Here is a 20244-nt window from a genome sequence, read left to right as displayed (position 1 = left end):
CTTTCAATTCGTTTCTCAATGTTGGATATCGGGTACAGCTGATCCCTAGTGATGGCATTTAACTTCATGTAATCAATACACGGACGAGGGTCCTTATTAGGGGTTCCTACAAGTATTAGCGGTGACGTGTAGTCACTCTCAGCGGGCTCAATAACTCCCAACTCTAGCATGCGCTCTATCTCTGCCTCCATAATTTATCTCTGTCGTGGAGACACCCTGTAAAGCTTTCATCTTACGGGTTCGGTTGATGTCAGCTCTATTTCATGCGTTATTAGTTCGGTTCTACCTGGCCGATCGCTGAACCTGTCGATATATTCCCCTAACACCCCTTTTAGTTCATCTAGCTGCTCGGGTCTTAGAGCGTGCGAGCTTACCGAGTGTTCTACTACTTCTTCTAGGCCGATTTCAGAGTTGGAGGTCGCCCTATACTCTTTAAACTTGGTACTAGTGCCATCCTGCTCTTTGATGGTATAGTTAACGACTCCGCTCCGCTCTATATACGGCTTCATCAAATTGCAGATATATATATTCAACTCCTTCCTGCGACCGGGCATTTTCAGAGCATAGTTAGTATCTGAAAGTTTGTGCAACACTTTAACGGGCCCGTCCCAGTGAACTTCAAGCTTGTTCTTTCTTGAGGGTTTGAGGATCATTACCTGGTCTCCGGCGTTAAACGTACGAAGCCTCGCATTCTTGTCGTAATAGAATTTGGCGTTCTTTTGAGCTACTCCCATGTTAATTTCGACTAGTTCTTGGGTTGCGCTTAGCCGCGTTCCAGCAGATTACCACGTATTCAACCACTGTAGGACTCTCTTCTCTTTCCTCCCACTTCTCTCTTAACATTCTTTGTGGAGAACGGAGTGTCCTCCCATACACTAGTTCTGCTGGCGAGAACCCTGTCGCTTCACGTGGAACCGTTCGCAAAGCAAACAAAGTTGCCGGCAGACAGTTCTCCCAGTCCTCCTTGCGCTCTGAACAGAGCGCACGCTGTTAGATACGGGACCTTTTCCTGAGCCTCCGAGTTCACCAGGCCACATCGAATCGCGTCACAACTAATTAAGGAGCGCAGAAGCACATCTACCACGTTCCCGAGGAGCAGCACGTCCAAACAAGTTGGTGTCCCCCACCTCGTGCGCCACACGTGGAGCTATTCTCCCACTGCTTGACTCTTCCCGAAAGTGTAGCGGGAGCCTGGCACTGTTCCAGGTAACGTGGGTAAAGCCCCTGCATCTACGCGCCACCGCCGCTTTCTTAAGTAGCGACAACCTTTCTTGTGCGCCGCCTTTTCCCCTCACACTAAATCCGGTATTTCCGGTTCCGGCATTTCCGCTTCCTGGAGTTGCGCTGCGGGAATTTCCGCTTTGACTGCTGTTAGACCATGGTGAGACGCCCGCGCGTGCTTAGCAGAGCTGTGGCAGTCACCATAAGAAGAATGCAAAGGGGACAAGCTGTTGTATTCCGCTGAAGTAGTAGTTCGCGGTCACTGTTTTCCAAATGCACGAAAAACGGCAGTGGTCTCCAAGCGCCCAGGCACTACATTCCACTGTACGTTGTCGCTCGTGCCACAACCGGTCGCAGGTTGACGCGAAGCAGCGAACACGAGGAGGTCGCTGGTTACAATAGGCAGTGGTTCTTGGATGGAATCGCATTCACAGTTTCAACCGCAGCTGGTGCAATTAAAGCCTCTCCAGCGACGCGAAAGTAAACAACGCTAAAAAACAAAACGTCTCTTCCACTCGGAACAGGAGGCTGCAGCTACGTAAGTTCCGCTTGTCGCCGGAAGCTAAGGAGCTGAGTGGGAGAGGAGCGTGGAGGAGGAGGGCAAGTTGGCGGTACTTAACCTGGTCGGCGGAAACGTGTATGGAGGGGCTTTAAACGTGGGTCCTGAGCCAAGCTGCTTTGCAGCTCTGAAAGGTCGCTCCAAGACAACCCGTCTCCCCCCATCCGCCCACTGTGACGACGCTTGCAAGCCGCGAGGCAACGACGGCCGTAGTGCACCGTGAAGCCCTGGGAGCAATCCCCCTCCGTCCGCCTTTGTGTCGGCAGTTGCAGACCGGGAAGGCAATACCCGAGACAAGTAATCCCGCGGACAGGTGACCATCACGGTCACATCACAAGAAAAGTCGAATGGGCGGCACTGTTGGGTACTGAAGCACATCCTTTCTATGAGAAGGACAGCGGCGGAACTATTTGAGAGGTGGAGGGTGGCGTGATGGTGACGAGGGGCAAGGGAAATTTAGGTCCTCATCCCACGTTACATGTTTTAGGTGTTTCCCCCTTGCCCCTCCTCTCCAGACAGCACTGGGCAGACGGACTGACAGGAAACCACGAAAACTCTTCCAAGCAAACGCACCTCGCTTCGTAAGAAAGAGGGCCCCGCCGGGGTGGCAGGAGATTACTGTTTTTGCAGCTCGACAAGCTCTCCCCAAATGATTAGGCTAAACGCATGCTGTTACGTTAGGCGTGGGCCCCCGTCTGCTCGTTCTGGTTTTCTCACTTCATACATGTCGCTCGAAGTTCCGTTGCCCATGGTTCGATATACTATGCAGGTTAGAATAAATGGGCCCTCTTCTCCTACTGCCCGAGGTGAGGCCCTAGGCTGCAGCCCCCCTCAGCCCCCGCCCCTTAATCCAGCGCTGGTAGAAGCGTCATTCAATACACACGGAATGGTTCTCCAATTCCGGCGGCGTTTTCTCTACTTCCTTTTTAAATAAAAATATATTTATCTATAAATATTTTCGCGAATAACCGTTAAATTTGGCAATTTTTGCTTTTCCTTCATGTTTGGCTATTGCCTTGGCTCTCTCCCTTAGTAGATCGCTTAATTTCTCAAGTCCTTGCGACTCTTGTTTCCAGTTGCCAATTTCGCACGGAAAGTGCTGTACAATTAAGGAAAAACCGGATGAGGTAACGGGTGACATTCATATTCCTTACGGGTTTAACTGTTTTTGCAGAATTTGACGATGGTTGCTGTTTCGCATGATGTTATTTTCCACCTTATCTAACCCATACCGCGGGTATATGGTTCCGAGGAGCTGCCAGCGTCACACCGAGCCGTCACTCGAGGAAATAATGAAGCAAAAGGAAAAGTTAAACGCAACTGGCGTTTTCTCCTGCCGCAACTCGTTCCACGAGCATACAGGCCAGCTTATCTACGAACCGAATCCCTTTTCTGGTCCCTGGATCAGTCTAAACAAAGAAGGTTGAACTAACGAAGTAACAGCGATGCGCGTGACCGTTGAATAGATGGTGACAACTGAACGCATCTCGAGTTAATCGCGCGGGCACTGAATCGATGAGAAAACTGGCCTTGACACCCCTGGAGATGCCGATAACTACCGCCATCCAAAAGGAGTGAAAGAGGCAGCAAAATGTTGACCACTGAATTCGCTGTCAAGTCTCAAGATTGATTTGGCGACGCTTTAGGAATGTGTGTGAGGAGGGGTGGCGTGGGTGGGAAGCCCTCCCCCCGCCCCCTTGGTACGTCTTTGATAATCGTACACATTGTTTAATTTAGTGGGCTAATTTTCCACCGAAATTTATCAATGTTTCTCTTCGCCCTGCAGGAAAAGATGTGGCGCGCAGACTTATTCACAGAATTTCGACCTATTTCGTCTTGAAGCCCGCTCCCATTTAAGTAACCAAGCACGTTTTTTTTTTTGTTAATGTCATTTTGTGTGCACCTTCCTCGGTCACCTATAGTAGGGTACACCCGCCGTGGTTGCTCAGTGGCTATGGTGCTGGGCTGCTGAGCACGAGGTCGCGGGATCGAATCCCGGCCACGGCGGCCGCATTTAGATGGGGGCGAAATGCGAAAACACCCGTGTGCTTAGATTTAGGTGCACGTTAAAGAACCCCAGGTGGTCGAAATTTCCGGAGTCCCCCACTACGGCGTGCCTCATAATCAGAAAGTGGTTTTGGCACGTAAAACCCCATAATTTAATTTTTTTTATATAGTAGGGTACAACTTAAAAAAACAGCAGTTAACAACCAAGGCACACGGACCGCGCGGGGTTGTTACTCCGTCAGCCAATCACAGTAGCAAATAAAATCGTTGTCATGTGACCATTTCAAAATGGAGTCGTACTTGATACCTCCGGAGCGTCTGCCGTTCTTGAAGAGTCTTTTCGTCGGCAGAAGCGATGAGGTGTGCAACAGACACGGACAAAGTGTAGGGAGTCTGAGCATTTCACTCTTTAAAAGTGCGCGATATATATATTTCATTTCACTGCTGACCTCATTTTACCCATGAAACTTTGCTGCCATCTGAAGTGAAACCCTACAATAAATAGTTGCAGCGAAGCAAGCGTTTTATTTCAGTTCAATGAACAATTTGGATTTCACCGTTAGGCTATAATAGACAAATGAGAACGTACAAAGTTACGCGCTTATAATTTTATTTTTGTGGTTACCGCCTTATTTAGGTAACAGGGAAAGTCTGAAGTACAAACTATTTGCAGCCTCGCGGAGGAACAGTGGCTGGCGGTAATCAGGGTGTGGGTGGGGCTTCACTGCAGACTTGAGTTGTATCCGACTATAGTATACCTACTTCTGCCTTCCCAGAGGCTGTGTACCTGCTGTTTCCGCGATGCGCGACTAGCTCCTGCAAACTCCCGCGCGAAGCTTGTTCTCCTTCTGCTTAAATTTGATGGCTACAGGTGATGTCCAAAAGGAAGGAAGGAAATCAACTTTATTCGAGGTCCTGCAGGCCACGAGAGCTTTGGGCTCTCATGGAGTAGGCGTCTCCCACGACGGAACCGGGAGGTTGAGTTTCCTGGCGGCGTCGTGGACCTGCTGGACGGCCCAGAGTTGGGGAGCTAGTTCTTCGCTCCGGAGTGCTTCCTCAAACTTGCGCTTGTCCTGTTCGCAGTTTATGTGAGCTTGCGAGCACGGCTCGAGTAAATGATAGACGTTAAGGGATGTATTACAATTGGTGCAATAAGATTTGTCGTAGAGCTCAGGCATGTAATGGTGTAGTCTGTTTTGCGTGGGGTATGTGTCTGTTTGTAGCATTCTGAGTGTAACCGCTTGAGCTCGAGTGAGCGTGCGGTGTGGCGTGCTATACTCTCTACGTTGTAGGTAGTAGTGTTTCGTGATTTCATTGTATGTAGTGGGGGCGTCCTTGTTCTCCGAGTGGTCGGGTGAAGCCGCGCGGTTTGTAAGCGCGCACGCAGCCTCGTGCTCCGCCTCGTTAAGGTTGGGTACGTCGCCGATCTTTGGTCCTAAGTGTGCCGGGAACCAGTATATGACGTGTTTTTTAATCTCCTTCTTTGTAAAAATTCTGAGAGCCTGTGCGCAGACCGTGCCCTTTTGGAAAGCTCTGATAGCGGCTATGGAGTGGCTGTAGATATGGGAAAGATTGTCGTTGGTGAGCACAACAGCGATCGCAACCTGTTCGGCCTGTTCAGGCTTCCTTGCAATTATCGTGGCGGCATGTCTTGTGGATCCGCGCCCGTCCACAACCGCCACTGCGAAAGCTTTGTTTTTCGCGTATGCAGCCGCGTCCACAAAAGCTGAGCGTTCGCGGTTCGCCAAGGCTTGTTAAAGAGGAATTGTCCTTTCGCTTGTCGTCTGCCCTTGTTGTTTTCGGGGTGTACGTTTCTGGGTATAGGTCGGACCGTGATCTTGGCACGGGTGTCCCGTGAGAGGTCCGCAAAGTCTTTTTCTATGTTTCCTTGAGCAAAGCCTAGCTTCCCTAGGATCGTGCGCCCCGGAGGCGTCGTCGAAAGCCTAGCAAGCTGGGCGCGCTGCTGGGCTTCGGCAATTTCTCCTAGGGTGCTGTGCATGCCCAGGCGCCCCAGCTTCTCGTTGCTGGTGCTCGGCGGAATGCCGACGGCTTGCTTGGTGACCTTTCTTATTTGGGCCAATTGAGCATTGTCCAATTGAGCATTGGACCAGTTGAGCATTGCCGCAACGTATGCGAAGTGACAGGTGACGAACGCGTGTATGAGTTTGATGAGATTATGTTCCTTGAGGCCCCTGTGTCTACCTGCAATTCTTCTAATGAGCCCGAAAGCGTTGTTGGTCTTGGTGATGAGCTTCTGAACCGTAGAGGCATTGACGTCTTTAGTCTCTACGATCATACCCAGGACTCTGATTTTGTCGACGCACGGTTTGGCGTGTCCCGAATCGGTTCGTACGGTAATTTCTTGACTATAATCGAAGTCTGACGAGTATGGCCTGCGGCCCTTCCACGTGGGTCTGCGTACGAGCAGCTCCGACTTGGAAGGCGAGCATCTGAGTCCTGTGGGAATTAGAAATTCTTCTATGGTATTCACTGCTTCTTGCAAGATGTCCTGCACCATGCCCGGGGTTCCTTTGGAGACCCACATGGTGATGTCATCTGCGTATATGGTGTGCTCGAGCCCGTGGATCTGTCCGAGTTTCTCAGCAAGTCCCGCCATGGTAAGGTTGAAAAGCATAGGGGAGATGACCGAGCCTTGGGGGGTGCCCCTGCTCCCCAGCGAGAGTGTCTCCGTGGAGAGGTCGGCAAATCGGAGCGTAGCCGTCCTGTTGTTCAAGAATGACTTGACGTACGCGTGGAATCTAGCTCCGAGGTTGAGGTGGGAAATGGTGTCCACAATGTATTGGTGAGAGAGGTTATCGAACGCTTTCTCGAGATCCAACCCGAGAATGGCCTTGGCGTTTCTAATGGAGACATCAATGATTTGGTGCTTGATTAAAATCATGGTGTCTTGAGTTGATAGACCGGGTATAAATCCGATGAGGGTGTGTGTCCCTTGTTTTCAAGGAATCTGGAGACTCTGTTCAGAACGGCGTGTTCCGCAGCCTTTCCCACGCACGACGTGAGTGATATGGGTCTGAGGTTCTCGACGCCCGAGGGCTTGTTGGGCTTTGGGATGAGAACCGTGGTGGCGTTCTTCCATTCCGGCGGGACTCTACCGGAAGCCCAGACCTGATTGATTCGTTCCGCTAGGAACCAGACGGAGTCTTCGTCCAAGTTACGAAGGGCCTTGTTACTTATACCGTCCGGACCTGGGGCCGATGTGCCACTCAGATTTTGAAGGACGGTCCTGATTTCTTCCAGGGTGAAGGGTTCGTCGAGGTCGGGGTTGTCCGCGCCCGTGTACGGGGAACCGGGTGCCTCGGCCTCGTTTTCATGACTGCTCGAGAGTGGCATGTATCTCTCGGCAAGTCTTGCCATAAATTCCTGCTCGTTGGAGTTTTTCAGTTCGAGTTTCGCTATCTTGTCAGCCGCCTTGGTCTGGGAGCTCCTGGTTTGACCTTTAAGAAGGTGTTTGAGCAGCTTCCAGGTTTTTCCCGATGTCATGCTGCCATCGGCCCTTGCGGATACTTCGGCCCATTGTTGGTTGGAGAGTACCACACAGTGATGCCCAATGTCCTTGTTCAGTAGTGCGATCTTTTTCCTAAGTCTTCTGTTGAGTCTCTGGGTACGCCATCTCTGCAATATGGATCTTTTCGCCTCCAGCATGTGGGCGAGCTTAGCGTCCATCCCGATTGTCTGGACATCTGTTTCTATTTCTTTGGTCGCGTTGTGGGCGTCCTCCTTGAGTTCTTGCGTCCATTTTCTAGGGTAGTGGGCTTGTCGGTACGTTGCTTCCTTACCTGTCTAAACGCATCCAGATCCGTGTATCTCCATTTCAGTAGTGGTTTCAAGGCAATTGCTATTGACGTTTCCACAATGTAATGGTCACTGCCGAGGTCGTCGGCGGTATTATGCCAGGTGGCCCCCTCGGTGTTGAGGACGAACGTGAGGTCTGGGGTGGTGTCTCTCGAGACCGAGTTGCCCATCCTGGTGGGGTAGAGCGCGGACGTGATCAGGTTGAGGCCCATCTCTTCCGCATCGGTGGCAAGATTTCTGCCTTTGGCGCTGGTGACGCCGTAGCCCCATTCTACGTTTGGGGCGTTGAAATCTCCGGCAATAATCAGCGGGTTGTCCCCGGCTTTGTCCCTGGCCTTCTTCAACAGTCTTCTGAAACTTTGCGTTCTGTGGTTCGGGCTGCTGTACAAGTTGAGTGCTAGTATGCTCTTGGCCTTTTTGCCTTTGGGAAAGACATCGATGAATAGGTTCTCGCATTTGCATGTCAGGATTACTTCTGTCAATTTCAGCCCACGCGAGCCTGTTACTGATAAACGTCGCTACGCCGCTGCAGGCTTTTGTGGGTGGAACGGCAATTGTTTCATATCCCGGAAGTGTGGGTGTGTCGGTGTTGGTCTGTTGAATGAGTATGATGTCCAGCTTGTCTGTAGTGTGTCTGATGTGTTGTTGAAGAACCGATTTCTTGTTGCGGAACCCGCGGCAATTCCATTGCTAGATTATAAGCTTCCCTTGATTGCTCGTTTGCGCTTGGTGCCTTTCGGCTGATTCTCGCTTATTTGCCTTCTCAATTTTTGCTTTCTACTTTGGTTGCGGACTTTACCGCCATTTTGGGTGTGATGATATCGCTTGTTGCAGTGTTCCTTCTGACCATGGGGGAGGCGGGGGAGTTGACCGGTGCCGTGGAGTGAGTAAAGACGGTTCTCTCGAGACCCTCGATCCTGGCGCTTCTACCCTGCTCGTTAGGCCGTCGACCGCCTCTACTAGTCTGTCGTGCCCCTTCTTTAATGACTCGACATCGAATTGGAGTTGACCGAGGGTACTAAGGATCTTGTCCAATTTACCGTCTATGTCCTTGGCAGGCGTGTCGCATTCCGTGCTCTTGGCCTTGCGTTTCTTGGTGGCTGGTGTGCCCGCGGGTGGGGTTTGACTAGCCATTTCTGATTCCGCTACGCTGGAGGGATTCGGACTGGGTGAAGTGTCCATGTGCGTGTCCTGTGTCTGTGCATTTGGTGCGCTGATTTGCGTTTTAAGCAATGTATTTTCGTTAGCCACTTCTGTCATTGTGTCATTGTCATTGCTATATGTTTATGACGTGTTTCGGGCTCTTAAAATCGCTTCCGCCACCTTCAAACCGAAAGATATAGCCTTTAATATCTACATTTTTATTCCAGAGGACGCCACGGAGACGTGGATTTGGGCGTGGATTTGGAGACAAACCGGCAGCTTCAAGAAACAGCGGCGGATGACTACATTTGTGAGTCCTATAGCCTACGCACGGACGTTCTAGCACTTATGGTCTCAAACCCTCCTGCTAGCGTGTGGGACGTGGCCGCCCAGGTACCAATTGCCAAGTCATCAGTCTGGATGATTACAAATGGCGGTCTTTAACCCGTACCACCTTAACCAACAACAATGCTTAGAAAATAGGCACCTGTAGAATCGTCAAGATTTCTCGAATTGTTTCCTCACAAAAGCCGATGAATCACCAGACATTTTGAGCAATATTATGTGCGCAGATGAGGCCAAATTTCGCAGAAACGCGTAGATAAATTTGCATAATGCACACTACTGGGGTGACTCCAGTCTACACTGGGTAAAGCGCAATCGGCACCAGTACCAGTGGTTTTTCCCATCTTGATCACACACCACACACTCATTGGTCAGCGTTACGTAAATGAAATCCTTGAAAGAGTGGTGGATGAGTTTCTCAGCGAAGTCCCGCTGTCACGTCTTCCAAGTCTGTGGTATCAGCAAGATATGGCACCCGCACACAGCAGCAGCCGAGCGCGAAACTGGCGGAATGCGACTTTTCGTGCGCAATAGATTGGAAGGCACGGGCCTGTAAATTGACCGGCTAGGTCACCGGACTTCTCTACACTCGATTTTTTTCCTTGGGGTTATGTGACAGATCGTGCTTGCATGATCCAGACGGACATCAGATTAGTTCAGGGCAAGGATAACGGATGTCTGCCGTAGAATTCCGGCGCGGGCCATCAAGAAAGCCTCTGAAGATGTGATAAAATGGACACTGTACTGCGTAGCTGCAAAAGGAGACCTATTCGAACACGTGATATAGGCTGGTGTTCAACGGAGCTTACGAATTCATAGATAATAAGGGCACATTGAAATCTGATTACTTTTTTTTTTTTGTGCAGACATGTTGATTGCCAATTCGGCTCATTTAGACGTGGTATATTTACTTTCTTGAACGCATCGGTTTTGCCTTTTCCCAACACGTTGGTCGCTTCCCGGTCTGTTTCTTTCGCTTTTATTTTTTGACACGAACCTGTTTTTGCAGCACGTATTCACTTTCATGAAAAATAAAACGCTCATTTTAATTTGGCTTTGGTCCGAAGCAAGTTTATTGCGCGAAATATGCCTTCGCGCGCACTCTTTCGATGTGGCGCCAGCAAAGCCGCGGAATTTTGAAACATTCTATGCCTATTACATTGCTTTTCGCATTTCGTGCGTGGTCAGAGCGGCGCTTCGGCCGCGTTATTAAGGGGCTTTTGTTATCAGTGTGATCAGTCGGCCTTGACAGGCACGAGACGTTAATTTGAGGGATCACCAGTCGTTTGTACGCAGGCGCGAGTAAGAGCGGGCGCGAGAGAGAAAATCTGTGGGCTTTTGCTCCTTGGATACATGACTCTGCCTATAGCACTACGGAGGACGTTTCTTAGCGCGTGTTGTGTGCGTTTGTCCCCTAGATATGCCGGTGTTGCGGAGTGCGGTCGAGTTTACGCTCCGTCGCTGGCTGCCCGCGCGGTGAGGCAGTGGGCAGCCATATGGTGGTCACTGTGTCTGAAGGGGCGAGGTTCTGACCGGTGTTGTATAAGTCGTGGGTCCGTTTTTTCGTCGCGACGATATATTGGATTTTTTACAATCACTCCTCCAGGAGGGCACGTAACCGGGAAACGGAGGCCTCAGGAGAGCACCTGTTATAATAAGGCAGGCGGCGCAGGATCTCCAGGGCACCCAAGGGGTAGCGGGAGGCAAACCCGAAGTGCTCTGGTGGTTGGTGCTCGCCGAGGCCTGCGCATGCCAGGGGTGTATAAGATCGGCTGCGCGCTATCGCGGACAGCCAATTTTTTATGCGAACACCCCCTGGCACGCTTCGGCCTTCGCGGCCCCAACCCAAGGGCCGCCCTGCCTAATTTCCAGCTTTGGTGTCCCCGTTGCCGCTTTGGTGTCCTGGAGGCGCCACCAATAATGCGAAATAATGACACGTTGTCACAATTAAAAAACCACGATTGAATAAATATAATTACTTCCAGCCGCCAACTTGTGACGCTAAGTTCAGCAGTACCGCGCCACGCGACTTCTGCAACACCAGTCAGAACTTTGCTTCTGAAGGTACGTCAGACAGACGTTCTCGCGCCTACGGTGCTAGTGCTGAGTCAGTCATCGTCACTGGCGGCCTTTAAGCTACTTGCGTTCAACCGCAATTGCTAAGGCCTTCTAGATTTTCAATCTGTGCGGCCCGGCTCGACTACAGTCGCGACTGCTCCCACAGAAACATCTGTGATGTTATTTGCAAGGGACATCGCCGTAAGGCGCGAGAAAGCTATGATCCGCCACGACTGACTTAGCACGAGTGCAGCAGGGGCGAGACAGTCTGTCTGACACAGCGGTCGCCAAATCGGGCGTCAGTGCTACAGTGTACTAGAATAATCAGTGCCTACTGCGTCACCATTTTACCGCGCCGGCAGCCAGCGTCGGAGCGTAAACAAACTCAACCCCACTCCGCAATGCCGGAACTCCTAGGGACGAACTCCTACAACACGCGCTAATAAACGTCCTCCGTAGTACCAAAATGGAAGGACTCTGGCAAAAGCAAAGGGACTTAGGGGCGCAGACCGCTAGAGGGCGCAGCGTGTTCAGAGGGAAGCGCGAGAGAGGATCCCGGCTGCAGTACGGGGGCTCATACGTGACGCGTTACACGTATACAGGATACGTGTATCTATACGGAAATCGGGATACTATATAGGAATAGTGCATACGTTTGTGGCTTGCTGTGCTGCATATGTCAGGTCGTTGGCGCATCTATATTTTTGCCGGTGTGGTGAGTAATGGTTACACGTATTACACGTGCACGCACCACTAAAATGCTAATCATATTAACGACGACAAATATGCCCGGATGACGGGTTCGGCCCTAATCGCTTCGAACGTTCGTTCGCCCAAACGTGCCGACGCTGCAGGCTGTGACTGGCGCTTCTCGGGCAGCCCGACGCGGCGCCTGGTGGCCGCCGGTTGGTGGCTGCTGTGCACAGTCATCTCGTGCGCCTACTGCAGCCTGCTCATCTCGTTCATGAGCCACCCGGGCATGGAGCAGGCTCTGGACACCCTGCCCAGACTGCCCCGGGAGCTGCTCGCGGGCCGCATATTCGTCGGCACCACGCGCCACACAGAGATGGAGCTCGCCTTCACTGTGAGTGCCGCTGGCCGGCACGGCGCATGCGCATTCTAGCGCGACAGCGTTGTGACGTCTGGTTCAACAACTGCAAGGCGGACGAGGTCCGAAGCATGCAAAAAGAAAAAAAAAGTGAGAGTTTCCGACCTCTGAAACTATACTACGTCACGTCTAATGAGAAGTAATGCGCAGATGGACACGTACAAGAGGAAGAGAGATATTGAGAACACCCCCCCCCTTTTTTTTTTTACTTAACGTGGAAAAACAAGCTGCGAGAAAGCAAAGGCGTGTCGAGCCGTCGCTGTAATCGCATTATGGCTTTCGAGCTGTCTCGCTCAATTATGCGGACAGAAGCGCAGAAACCACTGGATGTTCCCTAGCTGTTATATGCAATGTTTGACGTCGAGCCTTAAACCTGATGGACGGCACATAGAGATGTACAGCTTTGGTCCTATCATTGTCTCATGGGCGTACAAATTTTGCACATTCCGGGAGTACATATAAAAATGTCCATCAGTGATCTTCGTTTACAGGATACATGGATCTATCTGGAAATCGGAAGACTTTATAGGTATAGTGCATACGTTTGTGGTTTGCGGTGCTGTATGTGTCAGGTCGTTGGCGCATCTAAGTCGCGTTTGCGGTGTGTTGAGGAATGGTAAAACAAGCATAGTTAGAAACAGTTAAGTGCCTATGAGAAGTTTTTTTATGAAAAACAAAAACGAGCAGGAGGAGTAGATTAAAGGGACAGTAAAGTGAAAAATGATTTCTTCTGAGTCAGTAAATTACTTTTCTACAACACCAAAAACACCACTCTTACAACGATAAGACGTTTGGTAAGCCAGAAAAAGCGCAAGAACGAAATACGGGTGGCGACGCCTACTTAAGTTCCTGCACCTGGTGGCTGTGACGTCTTGGATTTTGATGGCATTTTCTAGGGCCTACTGAATATATATAGCGGTACCGATTGACTATATTGTGTTCTAGAGGAACCAAATATTAAACGGCAAATTTCGGGAACCTCTACTCAGCCAACGCGGCCCAAACGGAAAAACATACTTTGGAATCGCTGACGTCACGATGACGTACCGGCGCTGGGGTTTTGGCGCGAAATTCAAATACTGAAACTTGGACCATCATTTTCTCATCTAATAATCGAACAATTTTTTTTATATGACTGCCTGCAGGGTTCTCAAACAATCCTTCATTAGTCTAAATTGATTTATTGTTTCGCTTTAGTGTCCCTTTAAGAAACAGTAGTAGTAGCAGTAGTAGTTAGCTAGTAGTAGAAGTAGTAGCAGTAGTAGTATACAGTAGTAGTGCTATCGCCTCTCTCAAAAAGTATCAAGTGTACAGAGCACGCTGTTACGCGGACGAAGCTGCACATCCAAGGGAACCCCCGAGCTGCAACCCGCTCTCCATCTATGCAGTCCACGCGTAGGCGTGTTTTTGCTGTCGGCTTTGAACATTTTAATTTATTTTTATCATTTTCCCTCCATGAATAAAGGTGCGTGGATGTCCTGCAAGCAAACCAGTCATTGCGCTCACGAACAAAGCACACCAAGGTGGAAATGCTTTGCGCAAACGGTTTTCCTCAAGAGCTTCTGAAAGCGATCCTCGACAAAGAGAAGGGAAGGATGCAATTACGTTTTTTTGGTTTGCGTCACCAAGTCGTTAGTTCTACGTCACTGATGTTTCTCAAGACGAAATACTGCCAGCTCACTCGCATTGAAGAAGGTGACAAGACCGTGGTGCGTAGGGAATAGTAAAGAATGAGTGTGCGGTCGAGGTGTCTCATAGAAGAGAGACAATCGGTAATAGATGTAAAGAACAATTTGCAAGATACTCGGCTGCCCCACCCCCGAATCTAGGCTTCGATCGGACCGAAAACGTTCGTCTTCAGATTACACGATTACGTCAAGCAATCTCAGGTGTCATTGGTAAAGCACGAATGTACAAGACGATGGCCGGTCGCGTATAGGTGGAATTACGGTTTTCTTTTCTCCTGTCTGTCTACTTAAGTACAAGAAAAACTTTGCCACCAAACTAATTTCCCTCCTCCCTCCGTGCCCCTTACGCTGTGCAACCCTCAATGTAAGCAGGGACTACACTTTTGTTAGGCACGGTGTCCCGTTTCATTTCCCAAGCTAAGCGCGGAAGCCGCTTTGTGGACGAAAGCTTTTTTTTTTTTAATAAGTTTGTCTGGGCAGGGCCGACTTGTGGACATTCAACATTTGTCTATTAAGAACGTCACTCTGTTAAACAATTTCAGATGCACGAACTACAAGAATGGTGAAATTAATCGCGTCTGTCAGGGACTCTCAAAACTTCGATTTTATCTTAGTCGTAACTTAGACGTAAGAACGGAGTTCGCCGCATTCAATCCGAACGTATGTAATACGGCAACATCTGCGCATGCGCGAGAGCAGACGGTTGCGCATGCACCGTGCATGCGCGACTATGCGCGACGTCTCTCTCTCTCTCTCTCTCTCTTTTTTCTGTACACTAATGCGCGCCTCGATTCGTGAATGCGAACACAACCTGTGAACGCGCAAATCCGCGCTCCAAACACGAAGAAGGGGGCGCGTACTTTGAGGAAGCTTTTAGCGCGTCCCCGAATCCTCGCTCGCGAGCCGCTCATTGTTCTGCCGGAATGAGGAAAAGAAATTTGCGGCTCGTACACAATTGCGGCACATAGTATAGGCAGAGTCTTCCATGTTTAAATGGAAGGACTCTGGTAGTACCTAGGCTGAGTCATACAGTCAAGGAGCAGAAGCCCCTCATTTTCTCTCTCGCTCCCGCTCTTACTCGCGCCTGCGCACAAACGACTAGTGATCCCTCAAATGAACGTCTCTTCACAGGGCTGGCATTTGTGGAGGAGCGAAGTGAGCAAGGCTCGCGCCGTGCGCGGGAGATGGCGTCAAGAGCGCGCGCAGCTGTAGGAGTGCGCTGGTCCCAGCTACAGAGCTGGTTACGGCGAGGGACAACGGTGAGGCACAACGGCGACAGCCACACGAAACGCAGGAACGGGCGCCAAAAAAAGCTGCGCTCTAAAATAAAAGAAAATTTAAAACAGTCTATATGTGTCCTGAAAGGAACAGTGTTTAGTGCACGGCTTTGTGGGGTTGCACATGTACTAGGAGATATAAAAGAAAGGGTGCCTGAATGCCGATGACGTGTGAATGATCTGTAAAGAATGATAATTTGTTCCCGTGTTCTCCTATGTTTCAAAGTCTGCAATGATAAGATTTGTGCATGTGATGAAGGTGAAAATCTGCGATCATAGCGACCGTAGATGAATCTGATTTCTTTTTTTTCTGAACTGATTCCAAAATGTAAATGTCACATGCGCAGTGAAGGGACCAAACAGTTGAAGTGTATTCCAGTATCAGGCGAACTAGTGATCTGTAAGCAGCTTTAGACGTGGGAGCAAGTTTAGCAATATAAGTAAATCCAGTGCAGGTGGTCAAAACAAGGTCAAGCACGGTAGCTTTTCACAAAGTACATCAGTTTGGCTATGTATTAATTTGCACTAAATTGAATTCAGAACATACATTCAAGAAGGAAGTGCATTCACATGATAAAACGGATAGAATGAGGAAACAAGAAATACACTGCATCTTTATTACTGAACGGAAACATTGCGCAGAATGTAGAGGTGTTGAATTGCGTAAAGGGCAGTGATCGTAGTTAGGTGTAGGGTTGTCCTCGATTGGTAGAAAGAAGGGAGAAATATGAAAACAGGCCGACGTGGTAGGAGCTAAGAAAACAAGAAAATTCAGGCCAGTGCTAAACAAATATGAGGCTTCAGAAAAGGAGGATGTTAACATAGAGATAAAGGATATAAGACCCTAACGAAAATAATTTCAGAGGCATCTGTTGAAGTTGGGGGTAAGGCACCAAGTCATGGAACGGGCAAGCTCTCGCAAGCAACAGAGGACCGCAGAAATGACAGTACAAATCTTTAATACCAGTAATCACACTGAACCGACTGAAGTGTCAAAACTAGTAAAATGGAAAATAATTAGTCACATAAAATTAAGTTTACAAGATTTCTCAGATTGAGAAAGCACTAAAAAACAGAACCATAAATTCATCAACACTTGGCATTGGCTTGAATGAGATCTACAATATTGCCTCCTTTACTAGATGCCTGCGGCATGGCTCTAGCTCTCAGAGCAATGGTCCTGCCCTCAGTTGTGAACAAGCATCGTGTGGTGGCGTTCGCCACCGACACTATACGGTGCAAAAGACCGAATTTTAGAACGCAGATAATCAAGCAAGCTTCAAGACAGGCGAAACAGTCAGCATGGCGCGAAGTTTCGCTTACCCAACGCGACGACGGTGCAAAAGACCGAATTTTAGAACGCAGATAATCAAGAAAGCTTCAAGACAGGCGAAACAGTCAGCATGGCGCGAAGTTTCGCTTACCCAACGCGACGACGGTGGAAAAGACCGAATTTTAGAACGCAGATAATCAAGCAAGCTTCAAGACAGGCGAAACAGTCAGCATGGCGCGAAGTTTCGCCTACCCAACGCGACGACGGTGCAAAAGACCGAATTTTAGAACGCAGATAATCAAGCAAGCTTCAAGACAGGCGAAACAGTCAGCATGGCGCGAAGTTTCGCTTACCCAACGCGACGACGGTGCAAAAGACCGAATTTTAGAACGCAGATAATCAAGAAAGCTTCAAGACAGGCGAAACAGTCAGCATGGCGCGAAGTTTCGCTTACCCAACGCGACGACGGTGGAAAAGACCGAATTTTAGAACGCAGATAATCAAGCAAGCTTCAAGACAGGCGAAACAGTCAGCATGGCGCGAAGTTTCGCTTACCCAACGCGACGACGGTGCAAAAGACCGAATTTTAGAACGCAGATAATCAAGCAAGCTTCAAGACAGGCGAAACAGTCAGCATGGCGCGAAGTTTCGCTTACCCAACGCGACGACGGTGGAAAAGACCGAATTTTAGAACGCAGATAATCAAGCAAGCTTCAAGACAGGCGAAACAGTCAGCATGGCGCGAAGTTTCGCCTACCCAACGCGACGACGGTGCAAAAGACCGAATTTTAGAACGCAGATAATCAAGCAAGCTTCAAGACAGGCGAAACAGTCAGCATGGCGCGAAGTTTCGCTTACCCAACGCGACGACGGTGCAAAAGACCGAATTTTAGAACGCAGATAATCAAGCAAGCTTCAAGACAGGCGAAACAGTCAGCATGGCGCGAAGTTTCGCTTATCCAACGCGACGACGGTGCAAAAGACCGAATTTTAGAACGCAGATAATCAAGCAAGCTTCAAGACAGGCGAAACAGTCAGCATGGCGCGAAGTTTCGCTTACCCAACGCGACGACGGTGCAAAAGACCGAATTTTAGAACGCAGATAATCAAGCAAGCTTCAAGACAGGCGAAACAGTCAGCATGGCGCGAAGTTTCGCTTACCCAACGCGACGACGGTGCAAAAGACCGAATTTTAGAACGCAGATAATCAAGCAAGCTTCAAGACAGGCGAAACAGTCAGCATGGCGCGAAGTTTCGCTTACCCAACGCGACGACGGTGCAAAAGACCGAATTTTAGAACGCAGATAATCAAGCAAGCTTCAAGACAGGCGAAACAGTCAGCATGGCGCGAAGTTTCGCTTACCCAACGCGACGACGGTGCAAAAGACCGAATTTTAGAACGCAGATAATCAAGCAAGCTTCAAGACAGGCGAAACAGTCAGCATGGCGCGAAGTTTCGCTTACCCAACGCGACGACGGTGCAAAAGACCGAATTTTAGAACGCAGATAATCAAGCAAGCTTCAAGACAGGCGAAACAGTCAGCATGGCGCGAAGTTTCGCTTACCCAACGCGACGACGGTGCAAAAGACCGAATTTTAGAACGCAGATAATCAAGCAAGCTTCAAGACAGGCGAAACAGTCAGCATGGCGCGAAGTTTCGCTTATCCAACGCGACGACGGTGCAAAAGACCGAATTTTAGAACGCAGATAATCAAGCAAGCTTCAAGACAGGCGAAACAGTCAGCATGGCGCGAAGTTTCGCTTATCCAACGCGACGACGGTGCAAAAGACCGAATTTTAGAACGCAGATAATCAAGCAAGCTTCAAGACAGGCGAAACAGTCAGCATGGCGCGAAGTTTCGCTTACCCAACGCGACGACGGTGCAAAAGACCGAATTTTAGAACGCAGATAATCAAGCAAGCTTCAAGACAGGCGAAACAGTCAGCATGGCGCGAAGTTTCGCTTACCCAACGCGACGACGGTGCAAAAGACCGAATTTTAGAACGCAGATAATCAAGCAAGCTTCAAGACAGGCGAAACAGTCAGCATGGCGCGAAGTTTCGCTTACCCAACGCGACGACGGTGCAAAAGACCGAATTTTAGAACGCAGATAATCAAGCAAGCTTCAAGACAGGCGAAACAGTCAGCATGGCGCGAAGTTTCGCTTATCCAACGCGACGACGGTGCAAAAGACCGAATTTTAGAACGCAGATAATCAAGCAAGCTTCAAGACAGGCGAAACAGTCAGCATGGCGCGAAGTTTCGCTTATCCAACGCGACGACGGTGCAAAAGACCGAATTTTAGAACGCAGATAATCAAGCAAGCTTCAAGACAGGCGAAACAGTCAGCATGGCGCGAAGTTTCGCTTATCCAACGCGACGACGGTGCAAAAGACCGAATTTTAGAACGCAGATAATCAAGCAAGCTTCAAGACAGGCGAAACAGTCAGCATGGCGCGAAGTTTCGCTTACCCAACGCGACGACGGTGCAAAAGACCGAATTTTAGAACGCAGATAATCAAGCAAGCTTCAAGACAGGCGAAACAGTCAGCATGGCGCGAAGTTTCGCTTACCCAACGCGACGACGGTGCAAAAGACCGAATTTTAGAACGCAGATAATCAAGCAAGCTTCAAGACAGGCGAAACAGTCAGCATGGCGCGAAGTTTCGCTTATCCAACGCGACGACGGTGCAAAAGACCGAATTTTAGAACGCAGATAATCAAGCAAGCTTCAAGACAGGCGAAACAGTCAGCATGGCGCGAAGTTTCGCTTACCCAACGCGACGACGGTGCAAAAGACCGAATTTTAGAACGCAGATAATCAAGCAAGCTTCAAGACAGGCGAAACAGTCAGCATGGCGCGAAGTTTCGCTTACCCAACGCGACGAACTGCAGCTATCCAGCGCCTCAGGAGAGCACCTGTTATAATAAGGCAGGCGGCGCAGGCGGCGGTGGGTCACGAGCCAACGGCTCGTGACCCAACGCAGGGTGTTTACGTATTCGGTACCGCGTTGAAACCGCGGTCGGCACCATCCTTCGGGTGCACATTTTAAAGGCTGATTGTCTGGCTCTAGAATAGACCTCAGACTCTGCCCAGGCGGCGCTGCGGAAAAACCCGTCACCAGCGCCCCCATCGGAGCCTTGGCGCGAACTGAGTAGTGCAAGGAGAGCTGTCCGCAAGCGAAGGTGCATAGGCCGCAATGGACCCTTCTCTTTCGTTTGTGTTGAGGCACGGTTTCCTAAAAATCCAGGACCTGGAAAGCGTCTTCCGCCCATCCACGCTTCGGAAAGGAAGCTCAGCAGGGCGAAGTACGTGTACAATATAAAATAAAGTCTCAACTGTTATTTCGGCGTGCTGCAACTCGCAAGTACAGAGAGCATCAAGTTTGTTTATAGGCATATCAGCATAAAAATTTAAGCATTTCAAATTGGTTCATATTGAATATGTCCTGAACACAAGACTCAAGTATCTCCTATATTTTTATGCATTTTATCGTAATGTTTTGTCTCGCAATTATTTACAGAGAGTAAATCCTTTCATAGCTTTATCCAAAGCAGCAAACAGAAAACGTTTTCCAAGGCAGCAAACAGCGTGCGATCATAATGAAGGAAGCTTCCTACAGTGCCTACGCGCTGCATCTTTCCTTCTCGCAGGAGCTACAGCATCGCTCGTACCTTAATTCGAACTTTTCGCAGACGCTTCGAGCAACAAACGCGCACGAATAAATGTAAATAAACGCGGCATTT

The 20244-nt window shown here is 49.6% G+C and overlaps 1 protein-coding gene across 5 annotated transcripts in view; it reads left to right on the top strand.

The window, feature by feature from the left end:
- LOC140213731 (uncharacterized) overlaps nucleotides 1–20244 on the top strand; it is a 550291-nt gene that overhangs the window by 473581 nt on the left and 56466 nt on the right. For 3 of the 5 annotated variants that reach the window (XR_011890656.1, XR_011890655.1, XR_011890653.1), the window contains one exon: nucleotides 8974–9056. Coding sequence is in view for 2 of the 5 variants with exons in the window: in XM_072285013.1 (XP_072141114.1) it covers nucleotides 8587–8618; nucleotides 8974–9056; nucleotides 12004–12233 (345 nt within the window). In the remaining 3 variants the exon portion in view is untranslated. Of the gene's footprint in view, nucleotides 1–8437; nucleotides 8619–8973; nucleotides 9057–12003; nucleotides 12234–20244 lie in introns of all 5 variants that reach the window. The other 2 variants (XM_072285013.1, XM_072285011.1) reach the window with 1 other exon arrangement.

This window comes from Dermacentor andersoni, chromosome 1 (genome assembly GCF_023375885.2).
Source record: "Dermacentor andersoni chromosome 1, qqDerAnde1_hic_scaffold, whole genome shotgun sequence".
NCBI classification, from domain to species: domain Eukaryota; kingdom Metazoa; phylum Arthropoda; class Arachnida; order Ixodida; family Ixodidae; genus Dermacentor; species Dermacentor andersoni.
Note: the sequence above shows the minus strand (reverse complement) of the source record. Positions and strands in the feature narration are given on the sequence as shown.